The 25,776-nt window shown below is 52.6% G+C and overlaps 2 protein-coding genes across 7 annotated transcripts; one reads left to right on the top strand and one right to left on the bottom strand.

Annotated features, from left to right (window-relative positions):
- Positions 36–11,593, top strand: KHSRP (KH-type splicing regulatory protein). Of its 6 annotated transcripts, none has more exons than XM_018050932.1 (20): positions 36–404; positions 2,237–2,333; positions 2,910–2,948; positions 3,295–3,334; positions 4,229–4,278; positions 4,851–4,922; positions 5,651–5,708; positions 5,996–6,170; positions 6,352–6,450; positions 6,791–6,889; positions 7,010–7,112; positions 7,683–7,783; positions 7,878–8,022; positions 8,101–8,261; positions 8,349–8,458; positions 8,871–8,959; positions 9,042–9,242; positions 9,333–9,425; positions 9,504–9,664; positions 10,745–11,593. In XM_018050932.1, exons 1-20 carry the CDS (start codon positions 147–149, stop codon positions 10,751–10,753), a joined length of 2,160 nt encoding a protein of 719 aa, XP_017906421.1. In that variant the 5' UTR covers positions 36–146; the 3' UTR covers positions 10,754–11,593. The 6 variants fall into 6 exon arrangements, with proteins under 6 accessions (XP_017906421.1, XP_017906422.1, XP_017906419.1 ...); XM_018050933.1 differs by having other exon boundaries at positions 9,348–9,425; positions 10,745–11,588; XM_018050934.1 differs by having other exon boundaries at positions 38–159; positions 301–404; positions 9,504–11,593.
- On the bottom strand, positions 13,891–25,182 carry LOC108636437 (adenylate kinase isoenzyme 1). Its single transcript, XM_018051669.1, is given in 3 exon segments — positions 13,891–14,048; positions 14,051–14,081; positions 25,015–25,182. Coding segments are annotated over 3 exon segments (357 nt in total).

The following is a 25,776-nucleotide window of genomic DNA, read 5'->3' as shown; positions in this document are numbered from 1 at the left end:
CCCCCCCCGCATCGTCTTCCCAGCCGCTGGCTTCCCAGAGTGCTCCGCGGCCGTGTGGAGCGAGGCCTTGTTCCCGCGTTGAGCCGCCGCTGCCGCCGCCTCCTCCTCAGCTTCAGCCTCCGCGTCAGGCCCGGCCCCGCCGCGCCATGTCGGACTACAGCACGGGAGGACCCCCGCCCGGGCCGCCGCCACCCGCCGGCGGGGGTGGGGGGTCCGGAGGAGCCGGGGGCGCCGGGGGAGGCCCGCCACCGGGCCCGCCGGGCGCGGGGGACCGGGGCGGCGGCGGTCCCGGCGGCGGCGGCCCGGGCGGAGGGTCGGCCGGTGGCCCCTCGCAGCCACCCGGCGGGGGCGGCCCGGGTATCCGCAAGGACGCCTTCGCAGACGCCGTGCAGCGGGCCCGCCAGGTGAGGAGGCCGCGGGCCCGAGGGGCGCGCGGGCGGGCGGGGGAGGGGGCGGGGTCACGTGCGCGCGCGCGGGGTCGCAAGGGGGGGCCGGGGCCGCCACGGGGTCACGTGGCGCGGTAGGCGGGGGCCTGGGCCTCCCCAGAAGCCTGGAGTGGGGCACTCCCCCCGGGAGTGACCCCCTACAGGGGTGAAGGGTCGTCTGGGAGGGGTCACCCAAAAGCGGCCCCAGAGTGTGCAGGGTCCCCTGCAGCGCGGGGGCTCACTTTGGGGTTCCCACCCTTTAGGACACTCTACTCGTAGAAGCAGGGGTTCCGCCTTCCCGGGAAGGTCTTTCTCTGCTCCCATCTCCCCATCAGGGCAAAGAGCCTTCTTTGCTCCCAACTTAGTCCCTTTTCTGCCTGGTCCCCAGGAAGAAGGGACTTTAGGGGATTAGAAAAGTTCTTCCTCTTGAACCTGGAAAGTAGAAAGGGGACCCTGTGGCTGCCAGGCGGTGGCCGAGCGTTTCGTTGAAATGGGGAGGGTAGGCCTAGGGACTGACTCTGATGCTTCAGGTCATTTGCAAGCACCCTATTTCTCTTTTGGGGAAAGAAGGGAAGGGTCCCACCGCTGTGTTCTGGGGCGTGATGACTGCATGGAGGTTTCACATGCTGATGTGTGACCACCCTGGCGCCCCACGGCCTGAGGGGAAGAGGCCCACAGAAAGCAAGGACTTTGCCGCCCTTTCAAAAGGAAACTGACCGGGCTCAGGCCATCGAGTGCTTTCTCAGTCAGAATTGCCCCCAAAGCCTCCAGCACAGGGAGGTCCCATTAGGGGAACGCCCTGATCCCCTCCCAGTGTGGTCTGTGGCTTTCACCCTAGGCATGCGATAGAGTTCTTAGGTGCAGTTGATATGATTGACCCCTCACTTCTCCACCTTTACTGGCTTAATTGAGAGGCAGCTAAAACAAGGGGAGGTGGTGCTCTCTGTTTGATTGGATAAGACCCCATCTGGGCATCCCAAGAGCTTAGGCTTCAAGTTTTTTTTTTAAGTTTTAGGTTAAAATATAGATCCTCAGCTCATGGTTTGTATCTCTTTGGAAAACTTGTAGTAATCCTACCAGCATAATCTGGTTTTAAATTTATTGGGTTGGGGTTTATTCAGTGTTTGTGTGTCCAAAATGTAACACGTGTTCGGAAAAGGGCCTTTTGTTTTGGTCTAGATGAGGGTTTCAGGTGCCTTAAAGCAAACTTCCCGAAGATTTGTTCAACAAATGGAAAAATTTTTGAGGGTGTGCTCTTGAGCATCCCAGAGGCCCAGGTGTTTGGGCAAGGAAGTGTCTGGAAGTTCTCCCTGGTAGAGGGCACCTGAACTTTGCTCCTTTCATCCCTAGAACAAGTCAGTGTGGGTTATTCTCTGGCCATGAACAGTTTAGGCACAAATTTGATAGAGAAAGGGAGCTGCTTTGAAATTCCTGGAACTCCTAGAAATGTCTTAACCAACAGTGAAAGTCGCCCAATAGTGTCCTACTCTTTGCGACCCCATGGGCTGTAGAGTCCATGAAGTTGTTCAGGCCAGAATACTGGAGTGGGTAGCCATTCCCTTTTCCAGGGGATCTTCCCAACCCCGGAATCGAACCCAGGTCTCCCACATTGCAGGCAGATTCTTTACCAGCTGAGCCATCAGGGAAGCCTTAACCAACAGGCTCGTCCCTAAATCCAGGGAATGCCACTCCCAGGCCAGACAGCAAGACCTGTTGGGGATTCATGAACCAAAGAGGTGAAAGGTTGACCTGAGCACCACAGAGGCTGGCTTTGGGTGGTAATTCTTCTCTGCTTGCAACTTCACTTCTAGATCGCAGCCAAGATTGGAGGCGACGCAGCTACCACAGTGAATAACAGCACTCCTGATTTTGGTTTTGGGGGCCAAAAGAGGCAGTTAGAAGATGGAGGTAACTACCTGCCTTGCTGGAAGGGCTGGGGGCAGAGAGTGAAGTGCCTTTGTTGGAATGTGGTTCTAAGTGGGGGGAGCCCGCTGCCATTTGGTGTTTTAAAACCTCAGCAATTCCAGCTTTGTTCGTTCTTTTTGTCTGGGCTGCTGTCCTGAAGTATCAGGTGGCTGAGAGGAGGGCAGATTGATTGTGACCAGGTCCCGGTCATAAGTTTTCAAGATTGTTCCTCCCCTTCTGCTAAGCTAGGCTTCTCTTAAGGCCCCATGTCAGTGCAGTGTGGCTGACCTGGAGGCACGCAGCCTAAACTATCAACTCACTGATCAGCCTAACTTCCCCAAGGCTGATTTGGATCTAAGCTGGAAGGACTGGGGTCACCATCATTTTCCCCCTGTTATAAAGGGCTCTTTATCCCTGAGTGCTGGTAGTAAGATGAGGTCTCTTATTCTCCTGTGTTGCGTCTGATGTTGAGAGTGGGGGGCAGGAGGCTTGTTTGCCGGGACATGTGGCACCAGCATCAGATTTGAGGCAGCTGTGGGTGGGTAGGCACTGCATCTGACATCCTCTTTCTTTTCACAGATCAACCAGAGAGCAAGAAGCTGGCTTCCCAGGGAGACTGTAAGTCCACTGGGTGACACTGGCAGAGGCTGCTTCAGGATCTTAAGAGATTTTAGCAGGAAGTACTCTCCAGAGGGGAGCTGGAAGTACTGAGCAGACAGCACCTCTCCTTTATGGAGGCTCTTGGTGTCCCTCCAGGGCCCATGAGACCCCAGAGCCTGGATCGTGAAGCAGCCACCTCTGAGCATGGCTGTTGTGAGGTGGCCCTGTTGTGCTCACTCAGGGAGGCTCGGAGGCACTGGGATGTAGCTTGTGGTCCCTTGCATGGCAAGTGTGCCCAGGGTGTGGTGTTTGGGGTCCTAGAGAGGAGCTGGGCCAACCTGTCCTTTGGGTTTTCTCTTTTCAGCCATGAGTTCTCAACTCGGACCCATTCATCCTCCCCCCAGGTAAGTGGTGGGTTGGAGAGCAAGTTGTTTCCTCGTTGTCTCTGGCCTTTCTTGCTAACTGGAGGGAGGGCTTTGTCTGGGTGCCTGGTTGTACAGGGCTTTGTCTTACTTTCTGGTCAACCAAGGAGAAGACTGAAAGGCAGAAGGAGCTTCGTTTGTCTTTCCTGCTTGCTGTCTGTGGGGCCATAGGGAGCGTAGGGCTGTGGCTGTTAGCTGTAATGGGGAAGGGGTTCTTTGTGCACCTTTGTTCCCTTTGTTGGATGGGGATTCTTGGAAGCCCTGCCATCCTTCCTCCTGGAAAAGCCTGGGGACTGGCCCTGACCTCTCACCTGCTTCTGCGGATTCTTGTTCCCTGAGAGCTGGGGTGGGGGTGTGTTCCTTGCCTACCTTTTTACCCTAGAGCATTCTTTCTGAAGGACCATGTTCTTTTTTTTTTTTTTTTTTTTTTACTATTAGCTAAAATTTTGGGAAATGCAGTAAAAACCACTCACTAGAAGAATGAAGTGAAAAAGATACAAAACTGATTTTTTTAAGTTAGAATCTATAGGTATTGGATGACACTGTCAGATTGCTGTGAAAGTGTCCCAGGTTCTCGCTCTCTTGCCCTGAGTCGGTGGGCAGCACTGGTCCAGTGGGTCATGCTACTCCAGGCTAAGCCTCTTGTGGCCCAGAGTGGGAAACGGGGCCCCCGAGAGGTTGGGTGGTCTGCTGTGGGGTGAGGGAGCCCCCATGCACTTGTCAGACTCTGCTTAGGCCTGTGGGGGCTTGGTCCCCATGTTGCAGGAGGCAGGGCTTCTGGTTTTGAGGGTGTTTTTTTCCAGGAAGCTCTCTGGCTCTTCCATCCTCTCTGCTTCTTCGTGACTTGAGGCTGACTCTCATTGTTTCTCTTTGTAGGACTTCAATGACAGAAGAATACAGGGTCCCAGACGGCATGGTGGGACTAAGTGAGTGTGAACTGCTGTGATCCCGTGGTGCCCATTAACCCCTGCCCCGTGTCCTCCAGGGCAGTCTCTCAGGAGAGCTCCTGCCAACCCTGAGACCTGTGGTCTGAAGGAGCCAGTGATTGTTTTTTCCCCTCATTACATATGGTGGAGATACATATTTATATATGTAGTTTCTTTTGTGGTTGGAAATCCCAAAGATAAGTCTGTTCATATTTTTTTTTCCTTCTGATGCCTTCTCCTCTCCCTGTTCCTCTGACCCAGGCCCAGGCTCTAGGGCAGGTGCAGGAAAGGGTGAGTGGAATGGGGAGTGATTGCCTGGGCAGCCCCCCCACCCAGCTCAGAGATCTGGTGAGGGGCACCAGAAGGGGCTGAGCAGAATCAGAGGCCACAGGAGAACCGAAGGAACCTGATGTGTTGTGCGATTTTTGTTTGTTTTTCGTTTTTATTATTTTTTTCTTTTATTTTGAAGGAGCTGTTTTGTGCTTACTCTCTCATCCATTCTCTGGGCAGGGGGGCTCTCAGCGCCAGCCTCCCCCCATCCATCTCTGCTCTTCTTCTTTTTCTCCACCCAGTCATAGGCAGAGGAGGTGAACAGATTAACAAAATCCAGCAGGACTCAGGCTGCAAAGTCCAGATCTCTCCAGGTAGGAGCGCTAGAGCTGGGTGGGGATGGGTGGCTGTGCTGGGGCTCTTGGCGCTTTCTCTCATGATCCCGAAAGCTGCGATTGGATGGAGGTGAAGCGGGCTGGTGTTACTGAGCATGTTCTGTGTGCCGCCTTTGCACAGCGCCTCAAGGTGTAGCTGCAAGTCTTGTCTCCCTCCGCTTTCCATGAGCGGGGAAGGCTAGAATCCAGTATAGGGAGCTGCACCCCACATCCCACTCTGACTGTGTTGCCACCTGAGCTACAACACCTTGTGGGAAAGTGTGAGGCAGGGGAGCTCTTAGGAAGGACCGGCTTGAGGTCAGGCCTTTGCTTAAATCCAGTCCCGCCTGCACCTTGGCAGGTACCTGATTTGCAGGGGTTTCTGAATGCTCGCCCTGCCTGACACGCAGTACATTGACTGGAAGGTGCTCACGTGGGTGGTGATGGAAGGGGCCCAGTTGGGATCTTTTGGAATCTGCTTCTTCTTCCATGTTATCACACTAAAAGGTTTGCCTCCTTTGCTAGATGTCAAGCTTCCTCATCTTGGCCGTGCATAAAGCACCCTCAAGTGTTTGGGGAGGTAAATTGATTTGTCAGGGTGCTGTACAGTGGCAGAAGTAGCTGTCGATTGTTCCTGGAAATCTCATCTCCATGGAAGGTCCTTCTGGTTGTCTGCCCAAGACGTTGACTCAAAAAAGTGCTGATCCTCTCTCCGCTCCTCTCTCCAGACAGCGGTGGCCTACCTGAACGCAGCGTGTCATTGACAGGAGCTCCGGAGTCTGTGCAGTAAGTCTCTGGCTGGGCCTCTTATGACAAAGTGGGTGGGCGAAGCCCTCTGGATCCCTTTGAAGTTTAGGGTGACTCCCACACCATGTTCCTCATGCCCTGCCTGCACTGGGGGGCTGCCTGATATAGTGAGCCTCCTGAGATCTGGGGAACCTGGCCCAGAATAGCCCCAGCTCTGGGGTGGTCCCTCTGTCAGACCCAGAGAGGGGATTGGAACCCCCTTTCCTGGGAGCAGGGCTGAGCCTCCAGGCAAGCATTCAGAGAACACCTGTGTTTTCCCTTTCCAGGAAAGCAAAGATGATGCTGGATGACATTGTCTCCCGGGGCCGTGGGGGCCCCCCGGGCCAGTTCCACGACAACGCCAACGGGGGCCAGAACGGCACAGTGCAGGAGATCATGATCCCCGCGGGCAAGGCCGGCCTGGTCATTGGCAAAGGCGGGGAGACCATCAAGCAGCTGCAGGTGAGGGTGCAGGCTCCTCCCGTCCCAGGACAGCCTCCTTCCCGTGGCTGTGCCTGTGCACGCCACTGCCCCCCGCCACCGAGCCAGAGCCCTTCATCCTTTTGGACCAGGTGTGACCCGCCTCCCCATGCCCCAGGAAGTCCTTGGAGAGTTTAGCACTAACGCCACTCTGGTTGTACAGGAACGGGCTGGAGTGAAGATGATTTTAATCCAGGATGGCTCCCAGAACACGAATGTGGATAAACCGCTGCGGATCATCGGAGACCCTTACAAAGTGCAGGTGGGTGCCCCAGGGCCGAGGGAGTGGTTCTGGGGAGCAGAGAGAGGGCAGCGGGTAGGCTGGAGATTTGGATGCAAGTAGAGAGATTTTCTAGAGCACTGGCTCTGAGGTCAGTCCTGGACTCATTCTCTGTTGAGCTCACTCCCAGCCGTCTGTATATGAGCAGGTGGCCTCAACTGGCCTCAGTCCAGAAAGCCGGGGTGCTCACCATGTCCGCCTCTTAGGGCAGTGGGTAGAGATCCTGGCAGCCTTGTGTTGGTCCTTAGCTCTGGCCTGTGACCCTGGGGCGTGCAGTGGGGCAGCAGTGTTCGTGCAAGCACCACACTTTGTATGTTCACAGCAAGCCTGCGAAATGGTGATGGACATTCTACGGGAGCGTGACCAGGGTGGCTTTGGAGACCGGAACGAGTATGGGTCCCGGATCGGCGGGGGCATCGATGTGAGTGCGGGCCTCTTGGGTGGATGGAGTGGCAGGGGTGGCGGCTGGCTTGTGGTCAGTAGGGGGACTGCAGACAGTGACAAAGCCCAGCTGATCCTCCTTCGTCTCGCCCGCCCTCAGGTGCCAGTACCCAGGCATTCTGTGGGTGTGGTCATCGGCCGGAGTGGGGAGATGATCAAGAAGATCCAGAATGACGCTGGTGTTCGGATACAGTTTAAACAAGGTCAGGGGCTAGCTGGGATCTGCTGAGACTCACTCTTGGGGTCCAAGGCGGGCAGCTTGGCAATGGAGTTAGTGTCTGTGGTGCCTCATTACTCCTAGACCAACGGGACATGCCTTGTCCCCACTCGGGAGCAGCCCTGTAAGAAGGTGAATGACAGGCAGGCTTCCCAAGTTGAAGAGGAGTGTGTGTTCCTCTCCTGTCAAGCCGTCTCTCCCTCTCCCCTCTCAAGGGCTCTCCTGACAGGCCACCTGGGCCCCTAGGTGAGGTTAGCTCTTGAGGCCCTAGCTGTGGGCTTCTGCCCAGTCCCAGTGGTTTTTGGGGAGGACAGATTCCCCCGTGCTTTTTGAGAGATTTGTTGTCAGTTCTTGGTTCTGCCAAGTGCATCTGTTAGTTCTGGGGGCACCAAGTGCAGGAGGGATCCTCATCTGCTCCTGAACACATGTAAGGCGGCCAGCAGCACTTTGACATGTTCCAGGCATGGCTCGGGCCAGCGACCGCCATGAAGAGGCAACATTGGTTCGGAATAGTGCGTCTCTTGTAACTGTTTTTTGTTCTCCTGTGCTGGCTCAGACGATGGGACGGGTCCTGAGAAGATAGCACACATCATGGGACCCCCAGACCGGTGTGAGCACGCCGCGCGGATTATCAACGACCTCCTCCAGAGCCTCAGGGTGGGTGGTGTCAGGTGTGCTGAGTGGGTGGGCTCGAGTGGGAGGGCAGGCTGGCTGTCTGCATTAACTGTCCCATCTCTTCCCTGCCCTGCAGAGCGGTCCCCCAGGTCCTCCAGGGGGTCCTGGCATGCCCCCAGGAGGCCGAGGTCGAGGCAGGGGCCAAGGCAACTGGGGCCCTCCAGGCGGGGAGATGACCTTCTCCATCCCCACCCACAAGTGCGGGCTGGTCATCGGCCGAGGTGAGTGGCTCCTCCACAGGCCCCACCCGTCCCCCTGCTTTCCTCCTGCCCTCAGCTCACTGCCCATGGCTTCTGCAGGTGGTGAGAATGTGAAAGCCATAAACCAGCAGACAGGCGCCTTTGTAGAGATATCTCGGCAGCTGCCACCCAACGGAGACCCCAACTTCAAGCTGTTCATCATCCGGGGCTCGCCCCAGCAGATCGACCATGCCAAACAGCTCATTGAAGAGAAGATCGAGGTGGATTCAGCTCAAGGGGGGTTCTGGGTACCTGGGCCCAGCTCCTCCTCCTATTCCACTGATCTCGTCCACTTTTCATTCCTCCAGGGTCCCCTCTGCCCAGTCGGACCAGGCCCTGGGGGACCAGGCCCTGCCGGCCCCATGGGGCCCTTCAACCCTGGGCCCTTCAATCAGGGCCCACCGGGGGCTCCCCCTCAGTGAGTATTCCTGCGGACTCCTGGGATGTGGGGGTCACAGTGTTGGCAAGGAGGCCGGCAGGCCCTGTGTCCGTGTTCCTCACCTCGGAGAAGGCCATTCCACCTTGCAGAGGTGCCAGACAACTCTGGCCAACCCTTGTTTTAGAGACATTTTTAAAAGATGCTGTGGGTGTTGCTCTAGGTCTCCACTCCACGTGTAGATCCTGTAATCCTGTGTGGTGTGGTGGGGGATTGTCACAGCCTTGAGTCCACGTGGCCTATATCCCTTGCATCAGTTGTCTAACGCCTTTACCTGGGCCAGGAATCTGCAGTTGCACGTAAGGGGTGCTCTGGGCCCCTTTCCAGGCTATGGCCGTGCTCTGCAAGGACCCTGGGGTAACCTGGCTCATGTGTCCCTTGTTTTCACCCTCAGTGCTGGAGGCCCCCCTCCTCACCAGTACCCACCCCAGGGCTGGGGCAACACCTACCCTCAGTGGCAGCCGCCTGCTCCTCATGACCCAAGTGAGTATAAGGATCTGAGCAGGGTAGAGGGGAGGGGCCGGTTTCCTGGCCAATGCTTAGCCTGCACACCCTCTGCCTACAGATAAAGCCGCAGCCGCCGCAGCCGACCCCAACGCCGCCTGGGCCGCCTACTACTCACACTACTACCAGCAGCCCCCAGGCCCTGTGCCCGGCCCGGCACCAGCCCCCGCGGCCCCACCCACCCAGGGTGAGCCCCCTCAGCCTCCACCTGCTGGTCAGTCGGACTACACTAAGGCCTGGGAAGAGTATTACAAAAAGATCGGTGAGTGCGTGAGCCGCCACAGGAGCTCCGGTCAACCAGGGAGGGGTGGGCGAGTGGGTGGCCACATCCCCGCCTGTCCTCTGACCTCAGGGCCTGCCCCCACAGGCCAGCAGCCCCAGCAGCCTGGAGCCCCCCCGCAGCAGGACTACACGAAGGCCTGGGAAGAGTACTACAAGAAGCAGGGTGAGCTGGCAGGCCACAGGGGTGGGACCAGGTGTGCTGGCCTCCTGGTCTGCTCACCCACCCTCTGCTCCCCCACAGCTCAAGTGGCCACCGGAGGGGGTCCAGGAGCACCCCCGGGTTCCCAGCCAGACTACAGTGCTGCCTGGGCTGAATATTACAGACAGCAAGCCGCTTACTACGGACAGACTCCAGGTCCCGGCGGCCCCCAGCCTCCGCCCACACAGCAGGGACAGCAGCAGGCAAGTGGGAATTGCCACCCTCCTCCTCCTCCTTTCTCCTTCCAACCCCCGGCCACCGTCCATCCTGCCTTAGTGGGTAGCGCCGGAAACCCCTTCCCCTGCGGGGTGTGTCCTTGATGCCTGCAGCGGGGGCCGTGTGGCCAGAGGTCTCCGGGAGCCCCCACGAGCTGGGGGAAGTGTGCGCTGGGTCCAGAGGTTAAAGAAGAGGCCTCTCCGCCGGCCTGCTTGTTCCTGTGTAACGCTGTCGTGATGCTGGGGGAGAGCGCGCAGCAGATAAAAGGAGGAACTGTTGAACTGGTGGGTAGTCCTGGGGGTGGGGGGTAGGCCATCCGCTCAGCCGGAGGTCGCCGTCCCGGCTGCTGACTCGCTCACTCACAATCTGGCCACTTGGGAAGAAAACGGATATTTTTGCCCCTCTCTGCATTACTCTCATGGTTTTTGTTCTTTTGATTCTTTTATTTTTAAACCCACGATCTCTCCCCGCGTGTCCAAGTGACTGTGTGTGCTGCCAGCTGCCCCGTGGGGCCCGGCCACAGCTCTGGGGGCCGGGGGCGGCGCCAAGGGGCCCGGCCGCAGGGCCCGCCCGCCACGCCCAGGCTCGGCCTCTGCTCTCGCGCCTGCGCCCGCCTCGTGTCCCAGTCTTGTCTGTGAAGTGGGCATGACGATCGCTGCCACCTTCCAACCTACCTCACAGGGGTGTTGTGGGGACACCGTGATCTCTGGTTGTCATGTCGTGATGCGCCGGGAGCTGCCCGCCCGCCTGCCTTCTGAAGACACAGGGCACCCCTCTCCCGCCTCCCCCCTCCCCAGCCCTCAGTGCTTCTCTCTCGCTCTCTTGCTCTCTCTGTGCGGCCCCTGCTTCTTCCTGTGTCACTCTCCTCCATCTCAGAGCCAGTCTGACTGAAGCCAGTCCTAGAGCACTGACTAGACAGCTACAAACACATCCTTCCAGCCTGCGCTTGCCACAGGCTCGGGAGAGGGGCTTCCTGGCCCCCTCCTTGCCACTTTCCCCCAGTCTCCCGCGCCCCGTCCCCCTCCCCGCCCCGTAGTGACCAATTCCTATCTCTTCCCTCTCCGCAGGCTCAATGAATCGAATGAATGTGAACTTCTTCATCTGTGAAAATCTTTTATTATTTTTTTTCCATTTTGTTCTGTTTGGGGGCTTTTTTTCGTTTGTTTTTTTCTGTTTGTTTGTCGAGAGAGCGATGGCTGCCAAGGGGGGTGCCAGGGGAGCCCTCCCTGTGAGTGGCTTGGGGGTCATGGCACAGGCAGTGCCAGGCTCTCGCTCTCTTGCTCATTCTGTGTGTCTCATATGCTTTTTTTCTTTCAAAATTGGGATCCTTCATCTTGAGCCAGCCAGAGAAGATAGCGAGAACTAAATCTCTGCAAAAAAAAAAGTTAAAAACTAAAAAGCAAAACAAAACTTATAAAATTATATATATATATATATAAAAATCTCTATCGTCCCCCACCCTGCCCCAGCCTTCCTGAAACTGCCTCTTTCAGGAGAAAGCAATTCATTCACTCCCTGCGACCACCCTTGGCCCTTTTCATGTTTTTAAAATAAACTTTTAAAAAAGGAAACAAAGTCACTCTTGCTATTTCTTTTTAGTTAGAGCTGGAACATTCCTTGGACCAGGTATTGATGTTTAGGAAAGCCCATCCTCCACCCTGTGCCAGGCAGCCCCTCCCTCAGCCTGTCTGCTCCTCCTCTCGCTCCTCTTCCACCCAGCTCCGCTCCCCCTCACCCGCTGCGCTGCCCCTCCTGCCCCCTGCCCCCTGCCCCCAGGACTGGTCTGTTGTGTTTCATTTGTTCAAGAGGACATGGAAACTGAAAACAATTGAACAAAACAAAAAATTGTATGGCAGTTTTTACTTTTTATCGCTCGTTTTTAACTTCACAAATAAATGGTAACAAAACCTCCCCAAGTCTGCCGGGTGCCGTCTCTCTCTCTCTGTCTCTCTCTCTCTCTCCCCCCGCCCCCCCCCCATAGAGTTTTGAAGCAGATGTTTGTTCTTTATAGATGTTGTAAAAGCCTGATAATGGTGATTGGAAATTATAAGCTTTGTGTTGTATTGGGTTTTTTCCTTTATTTTTTTTTATTTTAAAAAAAGAACAATTCTAAGAGATGATAGTTTTCTGCAGGCGCATTGTGCTTTCCTAACTCTCACCACCCCTACCCCCCCCCCCCCATTTTTTGGTTAAATAAAGTGCTTTTTGTCTAAAACTGCGTGCCGGCCGCAGTTGTGTTTCTAGAGGAAACAAATTGAAGAGGAATAAGGCTTGGCCAATGAGAGGTGGATGGGGGCCCCAAAAAACTTTGCCTGAAGTCTGGTCTTGAAGGAAGGGAGAAGCAGGCAGAGCCCCAGCAGTGCAGTCCCCCACTCATTCATCCCCAGCATTTGTCCCACTGGGAACTTGGGGAGCAGGGCACTCAGGAGGGTCCCTGGGGACAGGTGTTCCCATGGATACGGCCTGCCACTGCTGGAGCAAACCCACACCTGGCTTTGTGTGATCTGGTCTTTGCTGTGGCCTGTTTGGCTGGTGAGCCCTGAGGTGGAAACCTGGCCTGTCCCAGGGAAGGACATCTGTCCCAGGGGTTGGCAGCCTCAGGATGAGGACGGGAGATGAGAGAGCGGTTGTGGAGGACTCCTTGAGCTGTCTGGCCCAGGGTCATCTAGAGGCGTACTTTGATGGGAGAGTTCTGGGAGGTATGGTCGAATTCCAGCAGGGGAAAACAGGTGTCATGGTGTGGGGCTGTTTGCGGCCCTGTTGACCTCCCACGCGAGGCTCCTTAGGGACCTACCCCTGTGGGAGTGGCCCCCAGTCAGACATTTGTGGGCCCAGGAAAGGGAGAAGGCTGTCACCCTGGGGTTACAGCCTCAGTTTAGATTGGAACCCAAGGCTCCCCTCACCAGCATCTCACCTCAGGCAGTGCACCTGCTCTGACCTCGGGTGAGGGGCATGTCAGGGCTCCTGGCCCTCTCCCGACTCGCTGCAGGCTTTCAATGACAGGAGCACTTGGCAAAAATGTTTTCTGGAACTTTGGCCAAGATGTAGACAAGGGGTAGCAGAGGGGGTCAGTTCAGAGTAGAGCGAGGTCATGGCCTCCCCACCTCTTCTCCCACACACCACCAGGGAAGAACGGGTTCCCCTTCCAGTTGCTAGGGCAGGACTGATCGATGCAGCCCCAGGGCCACACGGATGAGGGGAGGGGGAACTGGGTTAGATAGACCACGCATTACCGCTGGGCACTCAGTCGGCCGCACAGACTGCACGGGGGCGCTGTCCCCTGGGACAACCCACGGGATGGGGATTGTGCCAGGCTGGCTCACTGCCTTCCCACCCCACCCGTGGTGCTCCAGGCTCCTTCCTCTCACTTTGGATTTTACCTTTGGTTGTGGGAGGGGACCAGGAATGACACCAAAGTTCTCTTACCTCCATAGCAGTATATAGGAACTGCATGGGTCACTTCAAGAGTTAAGAGATCCCTACTTTGGGGGACATCCCTGATGATCCAGTGGTTAAGAATCCAGCTTCCAATGCAGGGGACACAGTTTCGATCCCTGGTCTGGGAACTAAGATCTCACAAACCATAATGCAACTAAGCCCACACGCCACAACTACCGAGTCCGCTCTCCGCCTGAGCTCTGCAACGAGAAGTCCACGTGCCACAAGTAGAGAAAGCCTGTGTACCGCAGCGAAGACCCAGCACAGCCAAAAATCCAAACGGAAACAAAGCTATTCCTGCTTTCTACACCTTGAGGACCCACAGCTGCACTGGAGCTGAGCTGTGCTTGACCGCTTGCCATGATCCTAAATTTTGTAACATCCCACAGAGAAGAAAATGGCAACCCACTCCAGTATTCTTGCCTAGAGAACCCCATGGACAGAGGAGCCTGGTGGGCTACAGTCTATGGGGTTGCAAAGAGCTGGACGTGAATGAGCAACTAAACTACCTCCACCATGTTCTAAAACATACTTAATGTGGTTTTGGAGCCATTCTGTTCAGACCTGCAGCAGCATCTCGTAATCCACACAGCTGCACCCATTCTGCCTAATGGAAGAGATTGAACCCCCACCCCCACCCCCCCAGTGTATGTGCTCGGGGAGACCCAGGCAGGCCCAGAGGAGTCTGGGACCCAGGTAACAGTGCAACCCCTGCTCTGTTTCAGCTGGACTTGGTCCCCTGGTGGGGCCTGGGATTGGGATGGGGGGATGGTACTTAGGCTGGGAGCACGTTCTTCGGGTAGAAGGTCAGGACAGGTTCATATAGGGTGTAGTACATCTCCAGGTGCTGGCTGAAGGCTGCCTCACAGTCATCTGCTCAGCGTTCCACTTGGCCCTGGCTTAGGGCTCTCTGCATCATCGTCACCATCGAACGATGACGACGTTGACGTTGGGGGCCCAGCCCACCTGGGCATCCCCGAAAGGGGGCTGGGTAAGGAAGAGGCTGAGTGAGGTGGCCTCCTGTACCCACCCCTGCCCCAAGATCAAGGATCAAGGGTGGTGCTGCCCCAGTAAAAAACCAGGCCCCCTGGGTCTGTTTCACTCTTGTCGTTCCTAGTTTTTCTTCTATGTGTTTGTGTTTTGGACAGGTAGGACGTTGGCAGAGCTCATAAGCCAAACAAGACCAGTGGGAAAGGGTGAAGAGTCTCCTTGCTGCCCCCAAGCACCCAGTTTCACCCTCCCTGGACACAATCAAGTTAATCTGTTTCTTGTGTCTCCTTCTGGAACTCTTTGGGCATATACCAAGCAAATTTGGTTCTGATGTTATTTTCCCTGCTTTTTTATATACATGGTAAAGACACTGATTTGCCCTTGATTTTATTCACTTAGTAAGCTGGAGATGGTTGTGTATTTGACACACAAGAAAGGTACTGATTATTTAATCACTAGATATTATTCTGTTCTATTGTTGCTTCATTTAGTCACTCAGTTGTGTCGAACTCTCTGGCGACCCCATGGACTGTAGCCCGGTCTATTCATGGGATTCTCCAGGCAAGAATACTGGAATGAGTTGCCATTTCCTCCTCCAAGGGGTCTTCCCCAGCCAGGGATGGAACCTGAGTCTCCTGCATTGCAGGCGGATTCTTTTAACTCCAAGCTGCCAGGGAAGCCCATTCTGTTGTATGGATGTGTGTCACAGTTTACTTACCTGGTTCCTCGTTGATGGGTATTTGGATTGAAATATTCCTTTTAAAGGGCTTCCCTGGTGGCTCAGATGGTTAACAATCCACCTGCAATGCAGGAGAACTGGGTTCCATCCCTGGGTCATGAAGATCTCCTGGGGAAGGGAATGGCAACCCACTCCAGTATTCTTGCCTAGAGAACCCTATGGACAGAGAGAGGAGCCTGTTGGGCTATAGTCTATAGGGTTGCAAAGAGTTGAACATGACTGAGCAACTAAGCACACACACATGTTCCCTTTAAGATGGATTTAAGCAGTTTTACATTGCTTTCCTCTCACGCAACCACTTGACTGGGGAAAATACAAGAGTTGTCCCCTCCTAACTCCAGGGAGACCTCCCAGGATCTCCAAGGCCATCCAGCTTCATTCATTGCAACAGAAATGCCCATTTCGAATCACTAAGAGGGACTTCCCTGATGGTATAATGGAGAAGAACCTGCCTGCCAATGCAGGGGACATGGGTTCAATCTCTGGTCCAATCCCTGAACCCCACCTCCTAGTTCTTCCAGAATTTCCTTTTGAAATAGAACCTGTCAGCACATTAAAAAACAAAATAACAACAAAAAAACTCCACAGCCCAGTGGGATTCATTCTAAGAAAGCAAGGACGATTCAGTACAATTTATTGTGTTACTATCTTAACTAAAGAAAAAGTCATCTGAGAATCCTTTTAAACAGAGAAATAGCAATTTAATTGACAAAATTCACACATTCCTGATTTAATTTAAAAAAAGGAATTGATTAAACATCCTAAGCCAGCATCTTATTTAATGGAAACTTTCATTCTGAGTAAAGTTGGAAATAAGATAAAACTGCCCACTCTTGGGACTTCCCTGGTGGTCTGGTGGCTAAGACTCCACCCTCCCAATGCAGGGGGGCCCAGGTTCGATCCCTGGGCAGGGAACGATATCCCACAGGTCACAACTAAGAGTTTGTATGCTGCAGCCAGGCACAGCCAAATAAATGTATAAAGTCACAATAAGGAACACCCTGGCAGTTGAGTGGTTAGGGCTCAGTGCTTTCACTGTCAGGGCCCCAGTTGCATCACTGGTCAGAGAACTAAGATCCTACAGGTTGGGCATCACAGCACAGCCAAAAAAAACAAAGGCACAATAAAGTAAAAAAATAATTGACAAACGGTGGGGAGAGGCGGCGGGGAGGAATTTTGCAACCTATATTACAAACAGCTAATATATAAAGAGTTCCCAGAATTCAAGAAGAAAAACAGACCAACAGTCCTCTAGGATGGGAAAACATGAGCAAAAGATATAGGCTGTACTGAAGAAGGAAAGAAACTGGCCCAAAACTTTAGAAAAGATGCCCAGCTTCATCCATCGTAAGAGAAATGCCCATTTAAAACCACTAAGAGGGACTTCCCTGATGGTACAGTGGATAAGAACCTGCCTGCCAATGCAGGGGACATGGGTTCAATCCCTGGTCCAAGAAGATCCCACATGTCTCAGAGCAGCTAAGCCCATGCGCCACAACTATTGAGCCACAACTATTGTGCATTCCAGAGCCCCCTGAGCACAGTGTTAGCCACTGGACCAGTGGGGAAGTCTGAGGAAGACTTCTTGACACTGATATAAAATCTCAGTATACTGTAAAGTTAGATGAAAAATGAAGCCTGGTGTATATGGAATGCTAGTTTTTATGAGGAGGGACACACACACACACACCTATATTATATTTGCAAAAAGAAACATCAGAAAGGACAATCCAAAACTTCATGAAAATGGTTGCCTCTAGGGAGGGGAGGGCATAGTTGGGGGCAGGGGTGACTCTACTTTTTTATGTGACTTTGGAATCATTAAGTATGCTGCATATGCAAAATTTTAATTTAAAAAAGCAATCCCTGAATGTTGAAAGCCAAGCTGAAATGAATGAACCCTGTGTCAATATCATGCTGCAAATGCAGGGAGAAAATAATTATCGCTAGGGACCCGGTGTTTTTGTGGTCCGTCCACAGGGAGAGCTATTATAAGGAAAACCAGAAAGTGTTAGTTGCTCAGTTGTGTCTGACTATTGTGACTCTAGGGACTGCATACTGGAGTGGGTTTGCATTGCCTTCTCTAGGGAATCTTCCTGACCCAGGGATTGAACCCCAGTCTCTTGCATTGGCAGGCAGATTCTTTACCATCTGAGCCACCAAGAAAGCCCAAGGAAAGCCATAGCTGCAAAGAAGTCTTAAACTTTCTATGGCAGTTTAATTCTCAGTAGTTAACATTGGTATGCTACTTATTTGGAAACTATTTTGCATCTAATTTAATAATGCAAATGAGAATATCAGTGGTTTTAGGAAGCAGATGTTTTAGGGAAAAGAGAAACGTAAAACACTGTGATGTTAAGTGTGAGCTGGAAACAACAGTATGAACTTGTGATATATATATATATATATATACACACACATATATATATATATATATACACACACACATATATATATATATATATTTTTTTTCTATCAAAAGTATGTGTTTCCTGGCCCTGTCTGCTGGAGAGGCCTGGAAACGATGAGCATCTGTAGCAACGAGTGCCCCTGGGCCCCAGATGGAACACCACTGCCCAGGGGCCTCCAGGAGAAATGGCTGATTCCAGGGCTGGGCCAGAAATGGGAAAGCTGGGGGGTGGGAAGTCTTGCACAGAAAGAAAGTGAGAAGATGAGTGTGAACTGGAGCTATGTCCTGGAGGACACTGTGCAGCGTGAGGGAACTCCTAGGCCCCGAATGAGACACACTGAATCACAAAAAAGAAGACCGACTACGGCCATCATCAAAAAGTCCACAGACAGAAAATGCTGGAGAGGCTGGAGAGAAAATGGAAACTGCTACACTGTCGTTGGGAGTGTGGTGCAGGCTACTATGGAGAACGGTAGGTAGGTCCTCAAAAACCTAGAAACAGAGCTACCGTAAGACCCAGCAATCCCATTCCTGGGCATGTATCTGGAGAAAAGCATGATTCAAAGATACATACACCCCTGTGTTCACAGCAGCCCTATTCACAATAACCAAGACATGGATATTTAGGAAGCAACCTAAATATCCATCTATAAATGAATGGACAAAGAAGATATGGTCCATATACACAATGGAATATTACTCAGCCATAAAAAATGAAAGAAATAGTGACTTCCCTAGTGGTCCAGTGGCTAAGACTCTGCACACCCAATGCAGGGGACCCAGGTTAGATCCCTGGCTAGGGAACTAAAATCACACATACCATGCAGTGTGGCCAAAAAATAAATTTGGAAAAAGAATGAAATCATGCCACTTGCAGTGACATAGAAGGACCTAGAGATAATCATATGAGTGAAGTAAGTCAAAGACAAATGTCATATGGTATCAGTCATATGTGAAACCTAGTTTTCAAAATGGCACAAACGAACATATTTACAAAACAGAAGCAGACTTACAGATATTGAAAACAAACTTATGGTTTCCAAAGGGGACATGTGGGGAGGAGGGGAAGGATAAATCGGGAGCTTGGGATGAACGTATACACAGTATTGTATACAAGACAGATAAGCAACAAGGACCTACAGTACAGCAAAGAGAACTCTACTCAATATTCTCTAATAATCTATGTATGTCAGAAAAGAATCTGAAAAAGAATGAGTATATATACAAGCAAATCATGTTTCTGTATACCTGAAACCAACACAATGTTGTAAATCAATTAGATGCCAATAAATTTAAATAAAAGAAGACTTACTTTAAATACTTTAAATTCACTTATTTTACTGAGATGGTCCGGAGAAGGCACTGGCAACCCACTCCAGTACTGTTGCCTGGAGAATCCCATGGGCAGGCTGCAGTCCATGGGGTCGCTAAGAGTCGGACACGACTGAGCGACTTCACTTTCGCTTTTCACTTTCATGCATTGGAGAAGGACATGACAACCCACTCCAGTGTTCCTTGCCTGGAGAATCCCAGGGACAGGGGAGCCTGGTGGGCCGCCGTCTTATGGGGTCGCACAGTCAGACACTGAAACAACTTAGCAGCAGCAGCAACTAAGATGGTAAGGATGCAAGAGAACAAAACACAGGAAGACAAAATAATGAACCTCACTGTCACCACTGGAGGCAGCTAGGACACCCTCAACACCTCAGTCTGAAAATGGGCTCTTGGAAGGGAGAAGATGAGCTCGTGTCCCACCTGTCTGGCAAAGAACCAATATATTTCAAACAGTCCTCGCTGAGGAAAGACATTCCTTCTTTAAGGGAAGAATGTCAGCTAATTGATGTGGGGGAAACAAATGAAAGTTACACATTTCACATCTTTTTGGAGTATGAAGTTACTGATTCCGATCAGCAATGAATGAATCTGTAAGAGAAGGGGCCGGCGGGGGTGTGTTACAGCAGCCCCTGATTGACCCTCTATCTGAAATTTGTGAGGGCTGTCACAGCAAGTACCACAGTTGGATGACTCCAGCCACAGAAATTCCATTTCTTAGAGACTTCCCTGGTGGTCCAGTGGTTGAGAATCTGTTTGTCAAGGCAAGGGACGAGGGGTTCGATCCCTGGTCCGGGAATTCAGATCCACGTGCTGCGGAACAGTTGAGCCTGTTCACCACCAAGACTGAGCTTGTTCTCTAGAGCCTGGGCGACTCAACTACTGAAGCCCGCATGCTTCAGTTGCTAGAGCTGGTGCTCTGCAACAAGAGAAGGCACAGCAAGGAGAAGCCTGCACACCACAACTAGAGAAAAACACACTCACAGTAACCAAGATCCAGAGCAGCCAAAAATATTTTTTTAAAAAAAGAAATTCCACTTCACAGTCCTGGAGACTAGAAATCTGAGACTGAGGTGCTGGCAGGATGGAGTCCTTCGGAAGCCTCTCTCCTTGGCTTGTTTTCTCCTTGTGTCCTCAGTAGCCATTCTGTGCCTGTGTAAACCTCCTCTTTTTAAAAGGACACCGGTCATATTGAGTTAGGACCGAGACAAAGCAACCGATCACAGTGGGCCAACCTTACTTCAATCCCGATTAAGACAAGACATGAAAAGAAAAAGATTTTGAAGTGTTCACAGGAATTTCCCTAATGATTGGTTATTTCACGACAGGGAGGATATTAAGGTGTAATAATGGAAGCATGATACAATTTTACAAAGGCTTTCACTTTTTAGGAAATATGTACTAAAATATTCATGGATTAAAAAGAAAAGAACAGGAACTTGCCTAGTGGTCCAGTGACTAAAACTCCACTCTCAGTGCAGGAGGCCTGGGTTGGGGAACTAGATCTCACATGCTTCAACTAAGAGTTCTGTAGCCACAACAAAAAATCCCGCCTCCTGCAAGGAAGATTGAAGATCCCACGTGCTGCCACTAAGACCCAGCACAGCAAAACAAAAAAAAAAATTTTTTTTTTTTTTTTTAATTTTCAAGAATGAAGGATGTCCTCCAGCTTCCCTAGTGGCTCAGACAGTAAAGAATCTGCCTGCCAATGCAAGGGGCATGAGTTCCATCCCTGAGCAGGGAGATCTCAAATGCAGAGGAGCAATGAATCCTGGGAGCTGCAGCTACTGAAGCCCTAGAACCTGAGATCTGAAACAATAAAAGCGAGTACCGCAACAAAGAGTAGCCCCCACTGTCTGCAGCTGGAGAAAAAGCCCGCTTGCCACGACGAAGACCTAGCACTGCCATAAATGAATAAATGCATTTCAAAAAACGTTCATTGACTGACTTGAGCCCACGTGTCACTGCCTGTGCTATTATTGAAGACTTTGAATTCTATCCACTTCCCTTTTCTACCTTTTTTTTTTTTTTTTTGAAAAAAAAAAAAGAAAGGTAATGGTAGCAGTTTGGGAAATGGAAAGCGGATGTCACTTGCCATGGAGGCGACTGTGAAAACAAATACAAGCCAGGGCTGACGGCCTGGTTCTGATGTTGGGCACGCATTGCAGGAGATGTGGCCCTTCCTCGGAGCCAGATGAAGGGTCCGGCAGGACCTCTCCACCATCTCGGCAGCTTCCTGTGAGGCTATACTTAGGAAAAAGTTTGAAAACACATGTCATCATTATAAAACCTACTTCTGGAACTTCCCTGGTGGTCCAGTGGTTAAGACTCCGTGCTTCCAATGGAGAGGGCATGGGTTTGATCCCTGGTTGGGGAACTAAGATTTCCACATGCCTCAAGGCCAAAAAATGAATAATGAAACATTCTTTTGTGAACTTCCCCAAATCATTGGTCTTACAGTATAGGTGATCCTTAGGGAGAAACATGAGGCTCCATAACTGGGCCTTCTGTCCCTGGGCATCTTGGGGAGACTGTTCATGGATCTCCTGTACAACCTGACCTGATGCATAGTCAGGGCTGCTGGTGTCTGGTCTGGTCTGGCCCACGGGCCCTCAAGCCTAGTGCTTCCTGGGGGCTTCCTGTGTGCTCATCAACAGACGCTGCTTGGGGACTTCTCTGGCGGTCCAATAGTTAAGACTCTGCGTTCCCACCTCCAGGGGGCACAGGTTCAATCCCTTGTGGGGGAACTAAGATCCCACATGCTACAGAATGTGGCCAAAAAAGTAAAAAACAACAAAAGCAACAACCGCAATAGCAAACAGTTGCTTCTTGCCATGAGCCAGGCCAAGTTCGAGACAAACGGCTAAGGACCTCTCGGTTCCCCAGAGCGTGTGTTCTCAGGATGGGGGCAGACATGACTGCAGTCAACTCAGAAACAGACGTGACAGTTTCCCTGCATCAGCCTCACTAGCAGTGAGGAGATGCTGGTGGTATTTCTGTGCACAGACAAGGAAACAGGCTGGGAGTGTTGACCCAGAGTGGACACGTGGAGACAGCAGCTGAGTGTGACCTCAGCCCTGGTCTCAAAGGCTCCAAGGCCAGCACGTGAACCAGGCCAGCCCACTGCTACCCACAGAGTAGGGGCCAACCTCAGAGAATGTTCCCTGCTTGGGCCTCAGTTTTCCTGTCTGTAAAATAGGGATTCTGGTCTTCTAGGAATGCCGAGGCAGTGTCTAGCTCTGGCTTCCTGTGAATTTCAGCACCTTTGTCCCCCCAACAGCACACAAAGCAGGAAGAATAAAGGGAAGAATTCCTGGGCATCATGTTCTTGTGGAGCTTCAGCCTCAAGCCAGACTCACTGCTCCAACTCACACCAGCCAGAGTGGCCTGAACAGGTTCAAAAGCCCGGTAGGATCAGGGCTGGAGGTCTAAGCTGGGTGGCCTTTTAACGCAGACCCTAGATAGACCCTAAGGCAGGGGTCAGATGGCTCACAGAGATCAAAATTCTCTGTAAAGAAAACCCACTCTTGGGACTTCCCTGGTGGTCCAGCGGCTAAGCCTCAGCACTCCCTATGCAGGGGACCTAGGTTCCATCCCTGGTCAGGGAACTAGATCCCACATGCCACACCTCAGAGTTCTACATGCCACAACTAAAGATCCTGAATACCACAACCAAGGCCTGGTGCAGCCAAAATAAATAAATATGTTTAAAAACAAAAAAAAGAAAGCCCACTCTTGGAAATTCCCCGGTGGCCCAGTGGTTAGGACTCCAAGCTTTCACTGCTGAGGACACAGATTCAGTCTCTGGTCAGGGAGCTAAGACCCTGTTTATTTTCATTTTCTCACTTCTTAGAGCCACACGGGTACCAGAGAAAAGCACGTGTGCTGTGCTTCTTAGCGTGAAGCTACCACATGAGCAGGATGCTAAAGGGGCCTCCGTAAAAAAGAGGGAGCTGGTGGGTGTAGGGGGCTGGCAGGGAACAGAGGGAGCACATCCCGTCCACGTGTTAAAACCGGAGCCCTGGTCCTGCCTTGGCTGCCTGAATGGTGTGACCCAGGCTAGCTCCCTGATCCCTCTGTGAAAAAGCAGGGTGCATGGAACGTTCCGGAAGATCAGAGTTCATCTGTGCAGAGTGTGGAGAACAGTGCTGGGCTGGTGAAAAGCTTCGGAGGACTTCAGGCTGCAGTTGCCATGGGGACCAGCAGGCTCCCGTGTTGCCAAGTCAGGCGTTTTTTTCAGGAGGAGCCGGGAGTTTTCATGTGGCATCTCTGGATTTTTGAAGGTTGGCCACGAATTTTAAAAAAATGTGTGAAACGGTGAATAGTCCAAACTGAACATGTCAGTGGATCACGTGGGACCCGAGGCCCTGGGGGTTTTGCAGCCTCTGTCCTGATGCTTTTCAACCACCTGTGGAGACCATCCAGCTGGCGTGAGTGACTGGGCGTCTACCCTAAGCCAGGTGCTGGCTAGAGTCATTCATTAGCTCGGCCTTTGCCCTTCAAGCTCCCAGGCCTGGAGAGGGACCCACTATTTGCCTTTTACCTTCATCACAACGATCCGGACAAAACTGCTTCAGTAGAGGTGCATACAGAGGGCAGGATGGGGGAGCGGGGGGTGAGGGCCAGCCCCCTGCGACCTTTGTCTGATTCCTTCCCCACGCCTGGCACCTGAATGCGTTTCTACCGCATTCAGCAAGCCCAGCAAGTCCCAGGAAAGCCTGGAGGCCCCTAGCCTGCCACAGTTTCTCTTTTCCTGCCTGGTGTGCTGCGGTCCCTGGGGTCGCAAACAGTGGGATATGACTTAGAGACTGATCAACAACCTCTCCGTGATGTCATTCTGTTTTCTGTTCTTCACTGCACTTGTCGCTACCAGAAATTCTGTTGTATTTTGCATGGAAGATACTGCTGGTCCCTGTCCCATGTGTCTGGTGAAGTCCAGAGGACTTAGCTTGTCCTCAAGAACTATTTTGGGCACAGGAGTTTGAATAAATGGATAAGTGGGGAGCTACAGTCCATCTTTACGACCCAGAGGTGATGCTAAGCCCACCTGCCACTCAGTGGGCAAATAGCTTGTCTACCAGTCGCCAGGGACTGTATGGAAAGTGCAAGTGTTAGTCACTCAGTCGTGTCTGACTCTGCCATCCCATGGACTATAGCCTGTCAGGCTCCTCTGTCCATAGAATTCTCCAGGCAAACATACTGGAGTGGGTAGCCATTCCCTTCTCCAGGGGAATCTTCCTGCCCCAGGGATTGAACCCAGGTCTCCTGCAGGCAGATTCTTTACTGTCTGAACCACCAGGAAAAGGATTGACTGTGTAGGAAGATGTTAAAATGACTTTGTCCTCACCCTTGAAGAGCTCACCTGGGGGTCTAGACACTTCCAACCACCTCCCTACCATCCCCTAATTAACACAAAACTCCATTTCCCTGTCATCAGCTCCTCTCGCCTGGCTTCTCCATCCAAGGTGTGGATGAGGCCTGGTTTCATACCCTCTTGGGTCACTCACAAAACACTCAAACTCCTTGGCCTGCCTCAGCTCCTGGGGGAAGCTGTCAAGGAGGAAGCCCTGGCTCTCTGGGCAGGACAGCATGTGGATGCTGATCACATCAAGGATGACTTTCTGGGGAGGGAAGGGGCGGCTGCATTCAGTGCCTGGGGGCCTCTCACTTATGAGGTCACCTAGGCAAGTTCTGGTGAATTCGGGGGAACATTTGGTGGGTGCCCTGGATCCTGAGTCAGCTCTGATGAGCTGGGGTCTTTGGGGGCACTTTTGAGAATGGGGCTCAGCTACCATCTGCTGGGGTGGGGAGCGTCTGCCCCATGCCAGGCTTGTTGGGCTCCTTTGCTCATGACTATCATGAGGAACTGGGATGACCTCCATCTTATTGTGAGGAACTGGGGGCAGAAGGGGCCACTGACAACATACCCAAGGTCACAAAGTGAATAAATACTAGCTAAGTTTACTGAGAGCTTCCCAGGTGGCTCAGCAGTAAAGAATCCCAGTGCCAATGTAGGAAATGTGGGTTTGATCCCTGGGTTACGAAGATCCCCTGGAGGAGGAAATGGCAACCCACTCTGGTGGGCTGCCTGGTAAATCCCAAGGACAGAGGAGCCTGAAAGGATAAAATCCTAAAGAGTCTGACACAACTTAATGACAAACAATAAACAAAGTTCACTAAGTGTGTTTTAAGGGCCAGGCACTCTGCCAAGCCCTTTATAGGAACGAAGTCATTCACCCCACACCCCAGCCTTCTGTTGAGGGTCCAGCTCCTCTCCCATTTTACAGTTGAGGACACAGAGGCTCAGTTGACAAAGCAGTAGCCAGTGTCCCCTGCCCTCAAGAGGCCCCTCAGCTCCTACATCCTCCTGGGAAGCCCCTCCCAATGGGCCCCCTCATCCCTCTGCTGCCGTGCCTGGGAGCTCTCACTGTTGGCACCAGGATCTCCTGCAGCATGAGGTCATGGATCTTCCGGCCCCACCGGGTGCCCCATTGGGCCTCCTGCTGCAGCAGCTGGCCCAGCCCCATGTGGCAGAAGCCATACTTGGTTGCCATGTATTTGCACTGTGTCCCTTTTCCGCAGCCTGGACCGCCCATCACAAAGACGATCAGGGGGACTTGAGGATGTCTGCGTGCCTGAGGAAGAGGGACAGGGGAGAGCGGTTGGTGCCTGTAGGGGTCAGTTGGTGCTGAGGGGATTGTGTCCACAGTTACAATGGGTGACGCTGGACACATGTCTGCTGGCAGATCTATTTCTGCCCTAGGGTGATATCTGGGGGTGTGTGTCCACACCCAGTGATATATCCAGGCACGGCACCCATTAATACTGCTATAGGTCATGTGGATGAGTGAACCCAAGCAGGTCAGGCCCTTTGTGCGCAGCCTCTCCTCGAAGAATCACCCCTTTTTACAGTTGAGGAAACTGAGGCTCCGAGACGGACAGGGACTTGTCCACCCCTCCAGTCTCATCCGATACCATCCTCCCCTTTCTTTACTGTTTCAGCCCAGTTGGCCTCCTTTCAGACCCTTGTACTCATCACCTCCCTGTTGCTCCTCGCCCACCCCCACCCCTGCTGGAAGTCCATACTGCAGTCCCTTCAGGTTGCAGCTCACCCTTCAGCTACTCTCTGTCTAAAGAGCCTCCCACCCCATTGTTCCCAGTCTCAAAACCCTAATTCCCCACCACCCCAC

The sequence above is a fragment of the Capra hircus genome, chromosome 7 (assembly GCF_001704415.2).
Source record: "Capra hircus breed San Clemente chromosome 7, ASM170441v1, whole genome shotgun sequence".
NCBI lineage: Eukaryota > Metazoa > Chordata > Mammalia > Artiodactyla > Bovidae > Capra > Capra hircus.
This window is presented reverse-complemented; position numbering and strand designations above follow the sequence as displayed.

What these genes read in the sequence shown, in the direction of transcription:
- KHSRP (XM_018050930.1), top strand. Translation starts at nt 147, where the DNA reads ATGTCGGACTACAGCACGGGAGGACCCCCGCCCGGGCCGCCGCCACCC. An exon ending in CCGTGCAGCGGGCCCGCCAG is followed by an intron (nt 405 to 2,236) that starts GTGAGGAGGCCG and finishes CTTCACTTCTAG; the next exon opens with ATCGCAGCCAAGATTGGAGG. An exon ending in AGAGTACTACAAGAAGCAGG is followed by an intron (nt 9,426 to 9,503) that starts GTGAGCTGGCAG and finishes GCTCCCCCACAG; the next exon opens with CTCAAGTGGCCACCGGAGGG.